A 20,123-nucleotide genomic window follows, 5' to 3' on the forward strand; every position below is an offset into this window, starting at 1 on the left:
ACCCTTTGTACCACTGGCCCTTCCTGTGGGCAGCCCACTCTTACCCCATCTCTGTGATCGCAGTTTTGCCAAGCGTCTTCACAAGACCGTGCGGCGCCTGGTGCCCGACTGTGATGTCCGCTTCCTCCGCTCTGAGGATGGCAGCGGCAAGGGGGCCGCCATGGTGACGGCGGTGGCCTATCGGCTGGCCGACCAGCACCGGGCCCGCCAGAAGACCCTGGAGTCTCTGAAGCTGAGCCGTGAGCAGCTGCTGGAGGTCAAGAGGAGGATGAAGATAGAGATGGAGCGAGGTCTGAGCAAGGAGACTCACGCCATTGCCCCTGTCAAGATGCTGCCCACCTACGTGTGTGCCACCCCTGATGGCACAGGTACGCAGCAGGGCTGCCACCCAGCTCACAGGGCTCAGTCACTCCAAGAGGACTCCCCTAGCCTTCGCATTAGGTGTTCAGGTCAGATCGTCATACATGTTTCTTCAGCTGTAGTACTGGGAAATTCTGGTGTCCAGTGAGCTCGACCAAGGTACTCCTTTGCTAAAAGTGAACAGTGGTCGTAGTAAGCACTTAATGAATGCTTACTGTATGTCCAGCGCTTCTCTAAGCATTCCGCACGTATTAATTCATGTAATCTTCAACTGTTAACAGACACTGATAGTTAATTTTGTTTATTAACAAGCTATTATGTTTTACACAAAACCTAGACACAGGGAAATTAAGGAACCTGCCCAACTTCACATAGCTAGAAGATGGTAGAGCTGGGATTCAATTCTAGGCATTTTGGTTCCAGGGTTAGATCTTATAAGGTGAGGGGTTGGCAAACTAAAATCCATGGTCTAAATCTAGCCCACTGCCTATTTTTACAAATAAAGTTTTATTAGTACACAACCATGCCCATTTGCTTGCATATTGTTTATGGCTGCTTTGTGCTACCAGGGACACGTTGTATTGATACACCCTAGTCCAGCCAGGTCTCGCTCCTCTAGAGAGGGGAATGCAGTGCCTCCCTCTTGCAGCTGCCTGAGGGTTGCCTGGAAACTGTGATTGAGGCATGTAGTGCATTGTGACTGTCCTACAAAGGAGGGTTTTCTCATTTAGAAAAATTTCCCTTCAGTTTTTTTTAAAGAGTTGGACTCCGTTGTTTCTTCTCTCTTCTCTATTCTGGAACCTTATGTAAGGTGGCCTTTGATTTTGTACAGGTGGCATGTTTGGATATTGTGGAGTGTACCATATCACCATTTTTGTGTTCCGGAGCTCATTGTAATTCCTGGGATCCCGCAACTTGAATTTATTTGAGAACCACAAAGGAGCCAGGGAATCTCTAATCCTGGGGTCCTTATTTTCTTTATCATTAGGTGGAGCTTACTGTCTATCATGGAGAAGGAAATGGCAACCCACTCCAGTACTCTTGCCTGGGAAATCTCATGGACAGAGGAGCCTGGTGGGCTACAGTTCATGGGGTTGCAAGAATCGGACACAGCTTAGTGACTAAACCACTGTCTATTATCCCGAGGTTGTCCAGGCCTCCTGGGAGAGCTCCCTATTAGGGGAAAGTGACTGTCACTCTCTTTAGCCCCAGTAAATTATCTTCCTGGGCTTATTTTCCAGAGAAAGGAGACTTCCTGGCCTTGGACCTTGGGGGTACCAATTTCCGGGTGCTGCTGGTGCGTGTACGGAACGGGAAGCGACGTGGAGTGGAGATGCACAACAAGATCTACTCTATCCCGCAGGAGGTCATGCACGGCACAGGGGACGAGGTAAGACGGGCGCACCCCTGGGAGGGGCTCCAGGAGACTCACCCGGGGGGACAGTGCTTTCTCTGCTTCCACCCGTGGTCCTGGGAGGAGTAGGTGGGCTAGGGCTCTGGCTGGCCTTACCTAAGAATGTGCCTGAGCTGGCATTTCTCTTGGGTAGAGGCCCAGAGCCGGTGTTCAGGCCCTGCTGGGTGCAGCCTGCCCTGGCCAGCCCACGTTCCCACCCCCACCCACCGCCCCACTCAGAGCCCACCTTCTCCTTACAGCTCTTTGACCACATCGTCCAGTGCATTGCGGACTTCCTGGAGTACATGGGCATGAAGGGTGTGTCCCTGCCTCTAGGTTTCACTTTCTCCTTCCCCTGCCAGCAGAACAGCCTGGACGAGGTAACAGTGCTTTCCCAGAGGGCTCTCCTATGGGCTGTACTAACTCTGAACCAGCCAGGGTTTTAGAGCAAGGGATAAAGCTGACCCAAGAGGAAGAAAGGAAGGGCATTAGTGATCAGTCATGGGGAAGGGCTTGTTGATGGGAATGAGCAAGTCAGAGCTGGTGAGAGTCAAGTAGGTAACAATCTTTGGGATAGTGATGACAATGCTAATAATATCAACAACTGACATTTTTAAAAAGTATTTTGTGCAAGGTACTCTGCTAGGTTTCCTCATTTGACCCTCACAGCAACCTTATAAGGTAGGTGTTTGTGTGCCCATTGTGCAGAAAGGAAAACAAGGTCTACAGAGATGCCAAGTATCTTGCAGGTCATATAGCCTGTGAGTGGCTAAGCCATGATTTCATTCCAGTTTCTTGACACATGAGTCCATGCTGTCAGTTATGCTCAGCTGTTCCTGAGGCCCCTGTTTTGGGCTCAGGACATTTCACTCCATCTCCTGTTTGGATGTCATGATATTTCCCGAGTGTCACCGTTGCTTTTTATTTCCCGTCAGCTTGCCTTGGATGAGTGAAGCAGGGGATAAAGATCTGGTGCTCTCACAGCAGACTTTATGTCGCTTATGAGTTTTGTAAACGCCTCCTAGTCCTCCCCTCTGAGAGTTAAATTTACCGTGTGCACTGCTGGCACAGGTCAGGTGTTAGGAAGTCCTGGTAAAAACCCTGCCTAACCCAGTGTTTCCCAACATCTGTTAACATTTGTCCAGTGTTAACTAGTCTAGGATTGCTTTCAGTTTTTCCAGCTTCTTTGTCTCAACATATTATTTTTTTCAGTATTAATGCATTGGTTTTCAAAGCCTTCTCATTTGCATCAGTTTACCAAAAGTACTTATCAAACATGTATATAAACATTTATGTGATATTTAATGAAACACTGCTTATTGTAACAGTCATTAGAAACAAACTGAGTTATTCAGCAGTTGGGAAATAGTTGTCATGAGTCGTTCACTGCCTCATATTAATGACTAGTGTTTTGGAAGGAATCTCAGTGATTTGGAAAAACACTGGTGGTAAGACTAAAATAATATTTTTAAGAAAAGTATAATCTCTATAATACAAAATGTATAAAATGTGATTAATAGGAAGATAAAAAAATTCCAATTTATATGCTTCTAGACTTCTATTGAAATATTTTTAACAGATTTTCAAGTATACTTCTTCTACTGAAATATCTTTAACATACTTTTCAAGTATAGCATGTATATATATATATATATATATATATATATATATGCTTATGTGCATATATATATGCTTATATATTTATCTGGTGGCCCCCAAGACATGTCAGCTGTTTCTTTTCATGCCTGAATTGTAAAATTCCAGGTCATTGTACTGCATTTATGCCGTATGTTCTAAGTTTCTGTGAGCAGCAGGTGTTCAGTCTAGAACTGTGAAAGCTAAGAATAAGAGAAGCAGAAGCTGGGTTCTGTCTTTGTTCTGTCTGTAAGTTGGTTTCTGCTCTGCTGAGATCAGCCTGTTGAAGGGGACATGAGCAGGTTCTGAAGCCCAGAGGCCTCAAGCCGCCTGGCTTAGCTGGAGGCCACGGGCAGCTCTCCCCAGCTGTTGGGGCCTCTGCATGCCAGATTATTTAAGGATCATTTGCAGTAATGTTATTTCAACATTCCAAATGCTTGGAAGTGCCAAACACAAAATTTCATCAGAGATGTCAAGCTAATTTGTAAATAAGAAAATCAAAGTGGTTTGGATATAGGTGTGTAAACTAGGTCACTCCTGAGATTGAACTTGGTTTTTCTGAGTTTCCTGGGATCCGAACACAGTGGGACTTGTGATATCAAACTCCTGGGCCGTGAAAAACCAAGCAAGTCTTGGAGAAACCATGCCAGTGGGTAGTAGTGAGCACATGGCCCTTTTGTGGGTTCAGGCCTCTCAAGAGTGGTCTGGGCGTCCTGGATGCCTATTCTCTGATGGACTGAAGCAGCATAGAGGGAGCCAGGGAACAGTATATGAAACAGTCGCCCATATTCCTCATATATATCCCTCATGTATCTGCTCCTGAAAGGCCCTGTAACTCAGCAGAGGTACTTATTTAACTTCGTAGTGGAGTCTGAAAATTCAGAGACACAAACCGACCCCTCTGTGTGATGTTCAGGGCAAAGTGTTTTTCCTGGTGAAGGAAACAGTTCCTTGGCAGGGGCAGTTGTGTGGTGCTTATGAGCCCTTCCATTGGAGTTGGTGAGCCTGGGGGTGAGTGCCTCCTCTATTCCAAGCTGCAGGCCTTGGGCACTTTACTCCAGGGCCAGAGTTACCTGTAAAATGGGCATGATAATGATAAACATTTCATACAGTTGCTGTGAGGATTAAATGGTGTAACACATGTGTTGTGCTTAGCCCAATACCTGGTGCATAGTCGGCCCTGCTAGTAGATAAAATAGGTTCAGAATAACTTGTGGGTGAGGTGATTGGTTTTCAAAGGGCCTCTGATAACCTGTGAGGTTGACAACTAGAGAATGAGCCAAGAGTCTTCTCTGATATCCACCTCCCTGCCCGTGTGTGATTTTTAGAGCATCCTCCTGAAGTGGACGAAAGGCTTCAAGGCATCCGGCTGCGAGGGTGAGGACGTGGTGATGCTGCTGAAGGAGGCCATCCACCGGCGGGAGGTAGGAGAGGCGCAGCGTGAGGCCTGAAGGGTCTGTGGGTGCAAAAGCGGGGGACTGCTAAGTGCAGTGGTGTTGGTCACAGGGATAGTTATTCTAGTCCTTCAGCAGTTTGTGAGTGTCCATGGTCTGTCAAGCCCTGCTCTTGGCAACTGGGGATTCAGGAATGGCTGCAAGCTCTCGTTCTGTAAACAAACCGTGAGCTAATGTCAGGTGCTTTTGTGCTATGAAGGAAAATGAATTTGGGTGAGGACAGAGTGAGTGGGGCTGGGGAAGCTCATTCTTTTAAATAATATAACCAGGGAAGGTCTCTGAGGAGTTGACATTCGAGCAGAGCAAATAAGCCCTGCTATATAAGCTTTCAGTTCAGTTCAGTTCAGTCACTCAGTCGTGTCTGACTCTTTGCGACCCCATGAATCGCAGCACGCCAGGCCTCCCTGTCCATCACCAACTCCCGGAGTTTACTCGAACTCATGTCCATCGAGTCAGTGATGCCATCCAGCCATCTCATCCTCTGTCGTCCCCTTCTCCTCCTGCCCTCAGTCTTTCCCAGCATCAGGGTCTTTTCAAATGAGTCAGCTCTCTGCATCAGGTGGCCAAAGTATTGGAGTTTCAGCTTCAACACCAGTCCCTCCAATGAATACCCAGGACTGATCTCCGTTAGGATGGACTGGTTAGATCTCCCTGTAGTCCAAGGGACTCCGAAGAGTCTTCTCCAACACCACAGTTCAAAAGCATCAATTCCTCGGCCCTCAGCTTTCTTTATATAAGCTTTATACACATCTAAATCTTCCTTGCAAGTGTCTGAGGGGCAATATTGTGGCTAATTTGGGGGTTGGGACCTGCTGTTGTTCTCAGGAGTTTGACCTGGACGTGGTTGCCGTGGTGAACGATACAGTTGGGACTATGATGACCTGTGGCTATGAAGACCCTCACTGTGAAGTTGGCCTCATTGTTGGTGAGGACTTGGGCTGTCCTTCCCCTGTGGGGTCACATAGCCTAGGATGGGGGGGAGACAGTGCCGAGGGAGGCCCTGACTGACGTCTCTTGGTTGGCAGGCACAGGCAGCAATGCCTGCTACATGGAGGAGATGCGGAATGTGGAGCTGGTGGAAGGGGAAGAGGGGCGGATGTGTGTCAACATGGAGTGGGGGGCCTTCGGGGACAACGGATGCCTCGATGACTTCCGCACAGAATTTGACGCAGCTGTGGATGAGCTCTCCCTCAACCCTGGCAGACAGAGGTAGGTGCCCAGCTGCGTGTGGGCTCTGGTATGTTTATATCAGAACTAAACAGTGATGAGTCGCCCACAACAGCAAAGCGCAGGATGCTCATTCTCTTGAGATGTTAACAGAAGAGATTTCTTTGGAAAGGGCTTCTTGTCAGATACATCTGGGAAGTTGTGGGTTAAGTCCTTTTTGTCCTGCTGAACTGTGATGGTCTTGAAGTCCAGTTGGGAAAACAAAATCACAACAGTTATGTTGCAAGGAGAATTGGAGTTGGTCACACAGGTTTTAGAGGGATGAAAAGATCAAAGGGGGTTGCTGAGTAGCACAGAAGTTAGTATACCTGTAGGAAGCAGCTCCTACTGTGAGGACTGGACAGGTGAGATAAAGTGTTAAAACCTAGGTGTGGGACTTAAGGAAAAACAGACAGTTGAACCACTTGTTGCCATCAGGGTGAAGAAGCATTGCTGGGGCGAGGCAGGTAGGACCAGGAAGCGAACAGGAGCAAGCCTTTCTCCATCCATCCAGTGTGTAGCATCCTCTGTTGTCATACTGGACAAGGGGGCAGCCCCAGCATCACCAAGCCCTTGGTGTGGTGGGGTCCCATTAGGAAGAGGTTGAATGTAATGTTTCCTAATTGGATTAACCAGGGACCGTACTTCTGCAGAATATCCCTTGCAAACATTTGTCTATAGTAGAGGTCACAGACTAAAGTGCCTCTAGGAACCAGCCAGACAACATTAATGAAAAAAAAACAGGCTGGAGTAAGGCAAGATTAAGCGATAATGGAATCTTGGTTGAAATTGAGAATGTTGATATTTTTAAAGGCACTATGCAGAGCCAGAAGACCCTCAAGCTATTGAGTAGTCATATTTAGTTCTCTTGGCCAGTTTAGTTCTCAGCTAGTGCTAGTTACTTAAGCAATAAATGATTAGGTTAAAGAGAGAGCATGCTAAATTCTCAGCAACATTAGGGATTAAGATTCAGCATCCTACCCTTCTGGAAGTGGGGTGAGGTTTGGTGTGAGTTCCTTCTTGAGAAGTCAGGAATAAGCCTTGGAAGGAAAATGAACCCATTAAATGGAGTCAATTCAGGGAATCCCCTTGGGTCTCAGGACACATTTTACTGAACGCTATGAGTCAGTACATGTGGACGCCAGGAATCCTGCCTAAGTGAGTCAAATAGCATTTCCTTTTCCACCACTGGGAATCTGTATGCTCTCTACCTTCTAATGCAGTGGAGGCTGGTCTGTCTCAGCACATCCCACACTTTTTAACCTCCATGAACGTTACCTGCATTGCAGGTTTGAGAAAATGATCAGCGGCATGTACTTGGGCGAGATTGTTCGTAACATCCTCATCGATTTCACCAAGCGCGGGCTGCTTTTCCGTGGCCGCATCTCAGAGCGGCTCAAGACAAGGGGAATCTTTGAAACCAAGTTCCTGTCTCAGATTGAGAGGTGAGAATTTAGGGCCTGGAGTAGGATGGACCGTATATCCTTTTCGTGGACAGACTAGCTGGGATTTTCACAGTTCAGGTAAGATCAGGGTGTGGCTCACATAAAGATCAGTTTGGGAGCTAACGTGTTTATATAGTGTTGTTTTAAAGTACTTTATGAACAGTTGGCATTTTAAGGGAAAATATGTGATATTTCTTGTGAAAAATCATGATTTTTCATAAGCTGGATCAACCTCTGCAAAGCAGTATTGGTGGTTCTAGGCCAATTTCAAAGGTAGGAAGAAAGATAGCTGCTCACAGAATGTAAATGGGAATGCACGGCGGAAGAAGATAACTCACTAAAGCACCTGTGCTTGGCAAGAAGGCTCTTCTTAACCGCTGGCTGCAGTAGTAAGGCAACCAGGATCAAGTGGCCTCCTGTGGCGGCTCATGAAAGCGAGGCCTTCTTCCTCCAGTTTAATGGTGGGGAAGAGAAGTCTGCTCTAAATTAGAATGCTGAGTTTCAGAGCCTTCTGAAAATTAACGCTGTGTCATTAATATTACTCTCAGGCGTATTGAAAAGCAGGAACTGGACAGCCTACATGAGGGGGCCCTAAGTTATCTGCAGCGGTAAACAGAATACTCTTCTAGTTTACATGTCTGTTTTCTTCTTCTATAAATAGAGCACAAGTAGACCGCAGACCGCCCAGAGTGGGGGACCAGAACAGGCATCTAATGTTGGCTGTCGGTGCTTGTCCTGCTGGCCTATGAACAATGAGAGACTGGACAGGAAAGGGCTTTGCAACTGAAAGCTGTCATGTGTTAGCATCATCACTGTCTTTGCTATTTCCAAATAAGTGGAATCATGGCCAGTGAATTTCCTTTTGAGTATCAGTTTTGCAGCAGCAGTGTGCCTGGGTGAAGTGGCAGAGGGAGCTGTTTCTTTGTGTTCCTGTCCATGTGGGCCAGTGTGATAAGCGCTAGTTCCTGAATTGGGTTTAAAAATGGAACCATCTCTCACGGACGGTAGCCTTTACCCCTAGCCCTTGGAAATCCAGGTCCCCCAGAACTGCTTCTGATGAAGGAGCCAGGCCCTGGAGGGGCAAGCCTTCAGGCCCTCTTGGTACGTCACTGACCACTGGCTGTCTCCTCTTGCCCCAGCGACTGCCTGGCCCTGCTGCAGGTCCGTGCCATCCTACACCACTTAGGGCTCGAGAGCACGTGCGACGACAGCATCATCGTCAAGGAGGTGTGCACCGTGGTGGCTCGACGGGCAGCTCAGCTCTGTGGTGCAGGCATGGCCGCCGTAGTGGACAAAATCCGAGAAAACCGTGGGCTAGACACCCTCAGAGTGACAGTGGGTGTGGACGGGACCCTCTACAAGCTACATCCTCAGTGAGTGCCTGACCTACACTCTTCCTACCCATCTTTCTCCCACATCTCTTCATTCTTTCCCTGCTTTCCTTTCTCTCTCTCTCTATTTTATGGCAAATTATCAGACGTTCCAAAGAGTGTGTATAGCGCATGTATTATAGTTTAAAGATTAATAACTAGAAGTAGGTCTGTGTTTTACCATCCAGCTTGGAAGCCCCCTGTGAGCTCTTCCCAGTTGCACCCTTCATTTTCCCCACCATGGGTAAATGCTGAGGTGTAAGTCTATCACTTTTTTTCTCCCATATTTTATGTATGCATCTACAGTGTTTATTTTTACTTAATTTTTTTTGGCTGCACTGAGCAGCATATGGGATCTTAGTTCCTGGACCAGGGATCGAACCTGAGCCCCCTGCATTGGAAGCTCAGTCTTCGCCGCAGGACCACCAGGGAAATCCCAGTTTGACTTAATTTTTAATTTACCATAAGGGAACTCATGGCATCTTTTCTTTTGTGACTGGTTTTTCTCACACTGCATGTATGGTTTTTAGATGCATCAACACTGAAGTCTGCAGTCATAGTTCATTAATTTTCAGGGCTGTAACCTTTGAGTGACTAAGCTATAATTTATCCTAATGATGAATATTTGGGTTATTTCTAGATTTTGACTATTACAAACAGTGCTTCTGCCAGTGTTCTAGTAAATGTATGCTGGAAATCTGGAGCATTTTTTTCTGTAGTCTAGGGTAGGAGTTGGCAGATTATAGCCACAACTATTTTTATAAATAAACTTTTATTGAAACACAGCCATACCCTCCTGTTTATCTGTTGTCTATGACTGCTTCCAGCTATTAACAGCAGACTATGTGACCCACAAAGCTCAAAGTGTCAACTATCTAGCCCTCTATAGAAAAAGTTTGCCACCCTCCTCTCTAGTATGGAAATACTGAATTCCCTTTTCTTTTTACTCTTTTTCCGGTCTTTGTCCATCTCTTCCCCCTTTTGTCCTCTCATCACTATTTCTCTTCTCCTTTCTTCTCTCACTTGCATATATTTTGAATAAATTGTTTTAAATCAGGATATACCTCAGTCTCTTTCCCAAACAGAGCTGGGCCCCTTGATCCGCAGAAGGTAGGATGGAGAGACCCATTGATTGAATTGTCACCTGTGTCACCATGATTGTTTCAAGGAGTTGAGAAGCTTGCTCAGAGTCTACAGTTAGTGCAAAGAGTGGACTCTGAGAAGTTCTAAGTTTCTCTTATTGGTGTTCAGTGTCATTGTGAAAATAGGAACCTCAGTCCCAAGTGAGGGTTGGGAGTGGGACAGAAGTCCAGCCACTAGCACGGGGGCTTGATGTTAGGACCTCTGTTCTCAGCTCTACCAGTGGGGAGGAGCAACTGGACCCTGCTCTCATGGCAGATAATGACAAATGGTCTCTTTCTCTAGTCCCGTATCAGGAAGAATCTTTGATTCTTGTCATCTCCCAACAACACCCTCCTAAGTCTGCTCCTTTTACCTTTAATGAAATTTGGGGTTAGACATGAGTCTGATATGAGTTAATATCTCTGGAAAATGGAATATCACGTGTATGGGACTTGGTCCTCCCCTCTAGAACTGATAAACAGGCACTTCTGCAAGGCGTGCATAAATGACCGCTCTTTTAAGAACACAGCTGGCCATAATCTCAGGCTTTTGTCCTAGAGTTGAATCTTAGCTTCTCACTTAGCTTCTCTTGCCCACTGTGACATAGAATTTGGGCATGTTGCTTAGTCTCTCCAAACCTGAGTTTTCTGAAACACAATACATAGTGTTTAATATGGTAGCTATCATCTTCTCCATCTCAATTATTTCTAGGTTTCTAGCATCACTTCTTAGGGTCCTATCTTTCAGGACACAAATCTATCATGACTAAGATATTTTATTCTGTCTTCCTCCCACCTTTCTCAGCTTTGCCAAAGTCATGCATGAGACGGTGAAGGACTTGGCTCCAAAATGTGATGTATCCTTCCTGGAGTCAGAAGATGGCAGTGGGAAGGGGGCAGCTCTCATCACTGCTGTGGCCTGCCGCATCCGAGAGGCTGGACAACGGTAGAGCCCCTGCAATTGGAAGGACTTCCTCTGGTTTCCCTTCTTTCCTGCTTTAAATTATAAGATGCCATTCCCCTTGTGTCAGAAACAGACCCCTTGGCTTTTCCTTGCAGAGAGGACCTCATTGGACTAGGTTTTGTCTTTCTCTACTCATTGTAGAGTTTGGTACCCAAGCCTTGGCCCTCCTGAGATAAATACAATTTGAAGTAAGGATTTGTTCACACTTGTCACAACCATTACCATTGATTTTCTTAAAACTCGAAAAAAAGATTTAATCTTTAGTAATCCCCCTGGCCAAATTCCATGTCCCTGTATAATCCTACAGGATGGGGACAATAATAAAAAATATGTTTGCTTCACCTTGAAGCCTGACCGTGACATTTCTAGGTGGAAAGCATCCCCCAGCTTGAAGGTTGGTGCTATTTCTTCTCTCAGAGAGCTGAGAGGTTTCCACTGACTTGAGCCCGATTCTCCCATAGGCAGGGGGGGAGGGACAGCAATGGAAGGGAAGTCCATGGATAGCCATGTGGCAGCCCCTCTTCAACCTCATCTATAAGCATTTGCCTCGTGGGTTCCAGTGGGTGCTGTTCCTGGAATCAAAGCATCCTGCGACTGATCAAGCAAAACCAAAGCCTAGAGTCCCGGGAGTGGGTTCACAGGTCATCAATAAGCAGTGGACCTTTGGGAGCGGGAAGACTTTTTGGTCTGTTTTAAAATTTTTTTCCTGCAGAAGTGGAAACACTGTATTTTCATTTTAATTTATATTTGAAATGTATTTAGTTCATGAAGTACATCTGCTCCTTCATCTTGACGCTGTATGATCCTCTGTATGTAATGTATTTATATGTTAATTTGCTATGTCTATAAATACACAGAGTCTCAATAAATCAATGTAGTTAAAGGATGGAAGATGAAGATATACTGATCAGTTACTAGAAATACCTCATTCATCTCCAGGAAGAGAAGGAAAACATCATTAAAGTGAGCGAATGGTCAAGCAGCTCCTCCTTTCCCTGCAGACTCAGAAACTTGGAAGGTGTCTGGGGATAGTGTGAAGGAGGTTGGGACTATGGACTGAAGAAACCACACCAAATGGTTGCTCAGTCTAGAAACTTGTCTGGCACAATATTACATGAGACATTAACAAAGGAAACGAATCATTTCAAATAAACTGCTTAGCAATCTTCATTCTTAGGGCAGTTAGTAGCATTTTAAACCTCTCTAACAAGATAAAGGAAGCCACCAAAAATATTTGCAAAATGGTCTAACCGTTGATAGCAAACCAAAACCAAACTATTTGTCAAACATACAAAACTTCAGGGACAACACATTTGGTGGATTTGTACGCTTCTAGCAAATTTCACCCTGGGTTTGTTTTGTAAATGTTCTATAAGAGGTATTGTCCACAGACTTCCTAGGCTGAGCTGTTTTTACAAGAAGTATTTGTTTCAAACTGCTTGGGTGGAGAGGGGAAGGGACCTAAAACCTTCCTTACCCTACTTTTTAGAGTGCAGTTAATCCTGAATCTGAGAGCCCACTCCTGCCCTAAAATATGAAATCATTTTAATATTTTTATTAAATCCGAATACTTCATAATAAAGAGGGGAAGGCCTTTTAACAATGTTGAGTAGGATACAAGGATCAAAATAAAAATGAAATGACACAACTCAGAGCACCCAAATTTTGCACATTCATCAAACTTGTAGTGAGAACAGTGTCTAGATTTGTGTATCACTAAGGGATGCCCAAGAAATAGAAGTGAACTTTAACTTTTAAACTTGAAAAATTAGGCATCATCTATGAAATTGCACATTTTTAAAAGGTAGAGCTGTGTGTGTGGCTTCTAAAACGGAATGCTGGAAAATGCATTTTGAACTGTTGTGTTCCCACAGATAGGTGATAGTTCCTTGCTGATGCTGCTTTGCCTGTGTAAATATATTGACTCTCAATCTCTGACTGTGATGTGCTCAATAGCAGATCATCTCACACCCTTGAGCACTCAGTCTAGTGAAGATGTTGTCATGTACAATAAAGAACTAGTTCGATTAACTGTGTGATGTTAACTATTATTAATAAATTTTAACATTTTTCAAATATTCCACGTGTGATTCATGAGACTTTTCAAGAGTGCAGTCATCTTTCAAGCATATTAGTATTTCCTAACCCTTTCAAGCATATTAGTATTTCCTAACCCATCTGAGTAATTGCTGAGTGTTTTGATTTTGACTATACGTGCTTGACAGGCGTGCGGCCAACACTTGGCCAGATATTTCTCACCACAGAAACACAGTGCCAATGGAATGGGGAGCTAGATGATTTTTCCTAGGCTGTGTTTGAGCCCCTGGATTTCAAGCACCGCTGAAACCATGGCTGATGCGGCAGTCTGCTGTTTTAAGCAGTTTGGCTGAGATGAGGCAGAACCCTCAGGGACTCTGGCTAGACTCTGTAGGTATATATGATTCACATTTAAGATATAAAGCCCTTACTTATATGAACTCTAAAAAGCACTTGCCTCTATCCTCTCCTTACCATCTTTTAAAACTGTTTCCTTAATAAGCAAAATACAAACCTGGTAAATAAACTTCTTACAAGTTCTTAATGATACCCACTGATGATATTGACATGGCCCTGCTTGACATTAACTGAAAAAGGAGCAGATAAAGGCTAACAGAATAATAGAGATAGGCAGAACACAAAATTCAAACTTGCTAGTGGTGAAGGAAAGGAAATTAAAATTAGACCCTATTTTTCTGACTTTAAATTGGTGAGCTTATAGCAGCATACTTATATACAATTGGTAGAAGTGCAAGGTACAGTCATTTAGGAGAGGAATAGGCAATGTCCATTTAAAAAAACAGCATTCTGTATACTTTTCTAGGAATCTGTAAGAGGAAATACACATAGTTGGAGACCAAGATTTATCTTTAAGGGTATTTGTGATTGCATGACTTAAAATAACAAAATAGGGGTCTGCCTAACTCGTACCAGGATCTGGTCAGGAAGACAATCTACTACAGTTAATTCAAACAGATTTTAACACAGGGACTTGGTTACAGAGGTAATAGTAGAGCTGAGAAGTTCCATAGTGTAGAGGAGCAACCCAGAGATTAGCAACATCAAACATCTCCACTTCTATCCTAATGGCTGGGTCAGAAGTTAGAACCATAGAGCTGGGGTGGGAAGTGGTTAGAAATACCTGACTTCTTTCTAATTTTCTGCAGTGTCTCCCATTGACCCTACTTGTGAGGCAAATAGATTCAAGAGATTAGATTTGATACAGTGCCTGAAGATCCATGGGCATAAGTTTATAAAATTCTACAGGAGGCAGTGATCAAAACCATACCCAAGAAAAAGAAATACAAAAAGGCAAAGTGGTTGTCTGAGGAGGCCTCACAATTAGGGGAGAAAAGAAGAGAAGTGAATGTCAAAGGAGAAAAGGAAAGATATTTGCATTTGAATGCAGATTTCCAAAGAATAGCAAGGAGAGATAAGAAAGTCTTGCTAAGTGAACAATGCAAAGAAACAGAGGAAAACAATAGAATGGGAAAGACTAGAGATCTCTTCAAGAAAATTAGAGATACCAAAGGAACATTTCATTCAAAGATGGGCTCAATAAAGGACAGAAATGGTAGGGACCTAACAGAAGCAGAAGATATTAAGAAGAGGTGGCAAGAATACACAGAAGAACTGTACAAAAAAGATCTTCATGACCCAGAAAATCACGATGGTGTGATCCCTCACCTAGAGTCAGACATCTGGAGTGTGAAGTCAAATGGGCCTTAGGAAGCATTACTGTGAACAAAGCTAGTGGAGGTGACGGAATGCCAGTTGAGCTATTTCAAATCCTAAAAGATGATGCTGTTTAAGTGCTTCTCTCAATATGCCAGCAAATTTGGAAAACTCAGCAGTGGTCACAGGACTGGAAAAGTTAAGTTTTCATTCTAATCCCAAAGAAGGTCAATGCCAAAGAATGTTCAAACTACTGCACAATTACACTCATTTCACAGGCTAGCAAGGTCATGCTCAAAATTCGCCAAACTAGGCCTCAACAGTACATGAACTGAGAACTTCCAGATGGAAAGGCAGGATCTAAAAAGGGCAGAGGAATCAGAGATCAAATCGCCAACATCCAATGGATCATAGAAAAAGTAAAAGAATTCCAGGAAAACATTTACTTCTGCTTCATTGGCTATGCTAAAGCCTTTGGCTGTGTGGATCATAACAAACTGGAAAATTCTTCAAGAGATGGGACTATCAGAGCACCTTACCTGCCTCCTGAGAAACCTGTATGCAGGTCAAGAAGCAACAGTTAGAAGCAATGGACCTGTTCAAAATCAGGAAAGGAGAACTTCAAGGCTGTGTATATTGTCACCCTGCTTCTTATATGCAGAGTACATCATGTGAAATGCTGGGCTGGATGAAGCACAAGCTGGAATCTAGATTGCCAGGAGAAATATCAATAACCTCAAATATGGAGATGACACCACACTTATGGCAGAAAGCAAAGAGGAACTGAAGAGCCTTTTGATGAAAGTGAAAGAAGAGAGTGAAAAAGCTAGCTTAAAACTCAGCATTCAAAAAACTAAGGTCATGGCATGTGGTTCCATCACTTCATGGCAAATGGGGAAACAATGGATACAGTAACAGACTTTATTTTCTTGGACTCCAAAATCACCACAGATGGTGACTGCAGCCATCAAATTAAAAGATGCTTGCTCCTTGGGAGAGAAAGCTACGGCCAACTTAGACTGCATAGTAAAAGTCAGAGATACTACTTTGCCAAAAAGGTCCGTCTAGTCAAAGCTATGGTTTTTCCAGTAGTCATGTATGGCTGTGAGGGTTGGACCATAAAGAAAGCTGAGCACTGAAGAACTGATGGTTTTGAACTGTGGTGTTGGAGAAGACTCTTGAGAGTCCCTTGGACTGAAAGGAGATCCAACCAGTCCATCCTAAAGGAAATCAGTCCTGAATATTCACTGAAGGACTGATAGTGAAAATGAAGCTCCAATACTTTGGTCACCTGATGCAAAGACCCGACTCATTAGAAAAGACCCTGATGCTGGGAAAGATTGAAGGCAAGAGGAGAAGGGGACGACAGAGGATGAGATGGTTGGATGGCGTCACTGACTCGATGGACATGAGTTTGAGCAAGTTCCAGGATTTGGTGATTGACAGGGAAACCTGGCGTGCTGCAGTCCATGGAGTTACAATGAGTTGGGCATGACTGAGCGTCTGAATGGAAGATGCTCAGAAGAAAGTTATCTCAGCTTTCTGCACTGAGAGACCCTGTAATCCTCTGGGCCACCCATACTGACAGATTTCCCTCAGGCTGCTCCCTTTACAACTCCCACCTCCTCCGTAGGGTTCCTCACCACTGGGGAAATCTGTTTCCTTCAAACAAATGGACAGCGCACCCAGGTTGTATCTGGCTTGGAAATAGCTTTTCCAGCCTCTGCCAGCTTGTCTTACCTTTCTCTTGCTTCTTTGTTGCTGCATTTTCTTCGGTTTGGGCCCCAGGGGCAGAAGGTTAGATTACTTAAATGCCCACTGTCCGTGCCCCGCTCCCCACCATTCAAGACATTTTCTAGTCTTTGCAAGGACATTTCTTGCTTTTTAATTTTCTTATCACCTTTTATCCTTTTGCCCATTCTTCTCTAACAAGTGGCAATCATGTGCAACTTATTTGTGTGTCTCGTGTGTGTGATTTTTAATTTACAAAATGCTGCTGGCTAAAAAAAAAAAATCACTTTTTGCCTAAAAAAAAACAAAACAAAACTCGTGGATGCTGCTATTGTGCGCATTTGAGTCATTACTTCCAGTTACTGCATAAAAATCCTATTGTGTGCTTTCCCGCCTGTGCTCCCAGTAATAGACTTGTGGATTGACTCAGCCCAGCTATACAAACATCACTGCAACCAGCAGCTTTGCACATTAATTATCTTTGTGATTATTTCTCTGGGCATGTACCCACCCAGGAGCAGGAGAGCTGGATCATATGTTGTGTATTTGCTTAATTTGATCCTGTCTTGCCAAATTACTCTCCTAAAAGGCTACCCCCAGCCATTAATAACCCTAATGGCGAATTATCTTGTTCTCTACATTTTATTAATGTGCTTAGTATAAAGTGAGATAATATGACTGTTTTAATTTACATTTCTCCACTATGACTTCCAACAACTCTTTTTATGTTTCCTTCAGTTAATAGCCTGGTCATTTTCCTTGCTGATTTTTCAACAAGGGTTCTTTATTTTCTTTTGCTGATTTGCTGGAGCCTCTTATTTAATCTAGATTATCAGTCCCTTATTGGCTTCAGGTATTGAATGTAACTTCTCCCAATCTATTAATTTTGTCCACTGTATCCTTTGTTGACTAGGAATCCTTTCTTTTGGAAAAACCAAACCCATCAATTCTTTTTTGCTTTATGTTTTGTAACTTTGACCTTTCTCACCCTTATCCCATTAATATTGTCTTCTATTAAAGTTATTAATAGTTTTACTTTTTTTTAAGGGTTATTGTAAAACCATTAGAGTCCATCTTTCTATGTAATATCAGGTAAAGTGCAGTGTTTCTGTTCCTTTGTGTCGTTAGTTAAGCCTGCTCTTTCTCACTGATTCATAACTCTTCTTCTGAATATATTAAGTTCCTGAGGGTATGTTTCTGAGGACTCCTTTCTGCCCCACTGATCTATTTTGTTTGTCCTTACACCACTATTTGTCCTTGAACCACAGACGTTTTCTATTACCAGGACTATCTAGAGTGCTTTACCTAGCAGGGCAAGTCCTCCTTTTCTTTTCCAAATTTGTGCTACTCATGGTCCTTTATTCCCCCGTATAAATTTTAGAGTAAGTTTACAAATCCCAGAAAAGAAAAAGCTTAAATTTTGTTTAGAGTTGCAATGAAATTACTGATTTGGGGGGTAGAATTGACCTTTTGAATATTTATAAGAACATAGAAGGTCTCTCTGTGTACTACAATCTTTTCTCAGAGTTTCAAATTTTTTTCTTATAGAGGCTTTGTGAATTTTGTTGATACCTAAGCCTTTGACTGTGTGGATCATAATGAACTGTGGAAAATTCTGAAAGAGATGGGAATCCCAGAACACCTGACCTGCCTCTTGAGAAATCTGTATGCATGTCAGGAAGCAACAGTTAGAACTGGACATGGAACAACAGACTGGTTCCAAATTGGGAAGGGAGTACATCAAGGCTGTATATTGTTACCTTGCTTATTTAACTTTTATGCAAAGTACATCATGCAAAATGTTGGCTGGATGAAGCACAAGCTAGAATCAAGATTGCCGGGAGAAATATCTATAACTTCAGATACACAGATGACACCACCCTTATGGCAGAAAGTGAAGGAGAACTAAAGAGCCTCTTGATGAAAGTGAAAGAGGAGAGTGAAAAAGTTGGCTTAAAGCTCAACATTCAGAAAACTAAGATCATGGTATCTGGTCCCATCATTTCATGGCAAATAGATGGGGAAACAGTGGCTGGCTTTGTTTTTTGGGGCTCACTGCAGATGGTGACTGCAGCCATGAAATTAAAAGACGCTTGCTCCTTGGAAGGAAAGTTGTGATCAACCTAGACAGCATTTTGAAAAGCAGAGATATTACTTTGCCAACAAAGGTCCATCTAGTCAAAGCTATGGTTTTTCCAGTGGTCATGTATGGATGTGAGAGTTGGACTTTAAAGAAAGCTGAGTGCCAAAGAATTGATGGTTTTGAACTATGGTTGGAGAAGACTCTTGAGAGTCCCTTGGACTGCAAGGAGATCCAACCAGTCCATCCTAAAGGAGATCAGTCCTGAGTGTTCATTGGAAGGACTGATGCTGAAGCTGAAACTCCAATCCTTTGGCCACCTGATGTGAAGAACTGACTCATTTGAAAAGACCTTGACGCTGGGAGAGACTGACAGCTGGAGGATAAGTGAACAATAGAGGATGATACGGTTGGATGGCATCACTGACTCAATGGACATGAGTTTGGGTGGATTCTGGGAGATGGTGATGGACAGGGAGGGCTGGCGTGCTGTGGTCCATGGGGTTGCAGAGTTGGGCACGACTGAGCGATTGAACTGAACTGAGACAGTTTACACTTGTGCATGACCCCTGATTTTTGTTATATTTTCTGGTTGATCATTGCAGGGATTCTTAGCCTTGGCACTGTTAAGATTTGGGGCTGGATAATCCTTTTCAAAAGAAGGTGTCCTGTGTGTTGTAGGGTGTTAGTGCTATCCTTGTCTTACACCATTGATGCCCGTAGCAGCCCTTCCCTTTGATGTCTGAAAATGTCTTCAGACATTGCCAAAATTCCTGTTGGAGTGGGATTCTCACATAAAACACTAACACTTAATGTTTTTGTACATGTTTAATTATGAATTGCTTATCTAAAATTCTAAAATTGATTTGTCAAATTTATCAATCCTACCTGCAAGGCAAAATCACTCTTTGTTGGGAGGCACTGGTGTAGAAAAAAGTTAGAAATTTGTGTATGTTGACCTTGTTTCTAGTAATCTTGCTTAATTTTGTTATTAATTGTAATAGGTTGTTTGTTCTGTTGTTTTTCTATGCAGATTATCATATTTTAAAATAAATAATTGCAGCTTTATTTTTCCCTTCAAATCGCTAAAACTTTTTTCTTTTCTTACCGTATTGATTAGGATCTCTAGCACTGCTATATCGTAGCGGTAATAGTACATTTTTGTCTCCTTCCCAATCTTAAAAGAAATGTGCCTAAATTTTTTCCATTAGGAAAAAATTTTGATGTCAGTTTTGGGGTACCGATTTAAGGAACTTCTTTTTTCTATTCCTAGTTTGCTCAGATTTTTTAATTATAAAAACTTCAATAGATGTACATTAAAGGCTTTTTCTGCATCTACTGAAACAGATGATGGTTTTTTTCCATTTAGTCTTTTTTTTTTTTTTTTTTTTTTTTTTTTTTAATATTATTTTATTAGTTGGAGGCCAATCACTTCACAACATTTCAGTGGGTTTTGTCATACATTGACATGAATCAGCCATACAGTTACATGTATTCCCCATCCCGATCCCCCCTCCCACCTCCCTCCCCACCCGACTCCTCAGGGTCCTCCCAGTGCACCAGGCCCGAGCACCTGACTCATGTATCCCACCTGGGCTGGTGGTCCGTTTAGTCTTAACTGTAATGAATAGCACTATGCATTCTCTGGAAAGT

General features: G+C 43.4%; 1 protein-coding gene across 2 annotated transcripts in view; it reads left to right on the top strand.

The window, feature by feature from the left end:
* HK2 (hexokinase 2) overlaps positions 1-19,491 on the top strand; it is a 72,737-nt gene extending 53,246 nt beyond the window's left edge. The window contains exons 10-19 of one of the 2 annotated variants that reach the window (XM_065929634.1): positions 64-368; positions 1,602-1,750; positions 2,014-2,133; positions 4,717-4,812; positions 5,668-5,767; positions 5,868-6,051; positions 7,338-7,493; positions 8,633-8,866; positions 10,790-10,930; positions 17,939-19,491. In XM_065929634.1, coding sequence (XP_065785706.1) covers positions 64-368; positions 1,602-1,750; positions 2,014-2,133; positions 4,717-4,812; positions 5,668-5,767; positions 5,868-6,051; positions 7,338-7,493; positions 8,633-8,866; positions 10,790-10,930; positions 17,939-17,966 — 1,513 coding nt within the window. In that variant the 3' untranslated portion in view covers positions 17,967-19,491. Of the gene's footprint in view, positions 1-63; positions 369-1,601; positions 1,751-2,013; positions 2,134-4,716; positions 4,813-5,667; positions 5,768-5,867; positions 6,052-7,337; positions 7,494-8,632; positions 8,867-10,789; positions 10,931-11,805; positions 13,027-17,938 lie in introns of those variants that run through there. The other variant, XM_065929635.1, reaches the window with a different exon arrangement.
* The last annotated feature ends 632 nt before the right edge of the window (positions 19,492-20,123 follow it).

Source organism: Muntiacus reevesi, chromosome 3 (genome assembly GCF_963930625.1).
Source record: "Muntiacus reevesi chromosome 3, mMunRee1.1, whole genome shotgun sequence".
Classification (NCBI taxonomy): domain Eukaryota; kingdom Metazoa; phylum Chordata; class Mammalia; order Artiodactyla; family Cervidae; genus Muntiacus; species Muntiacus reevesi.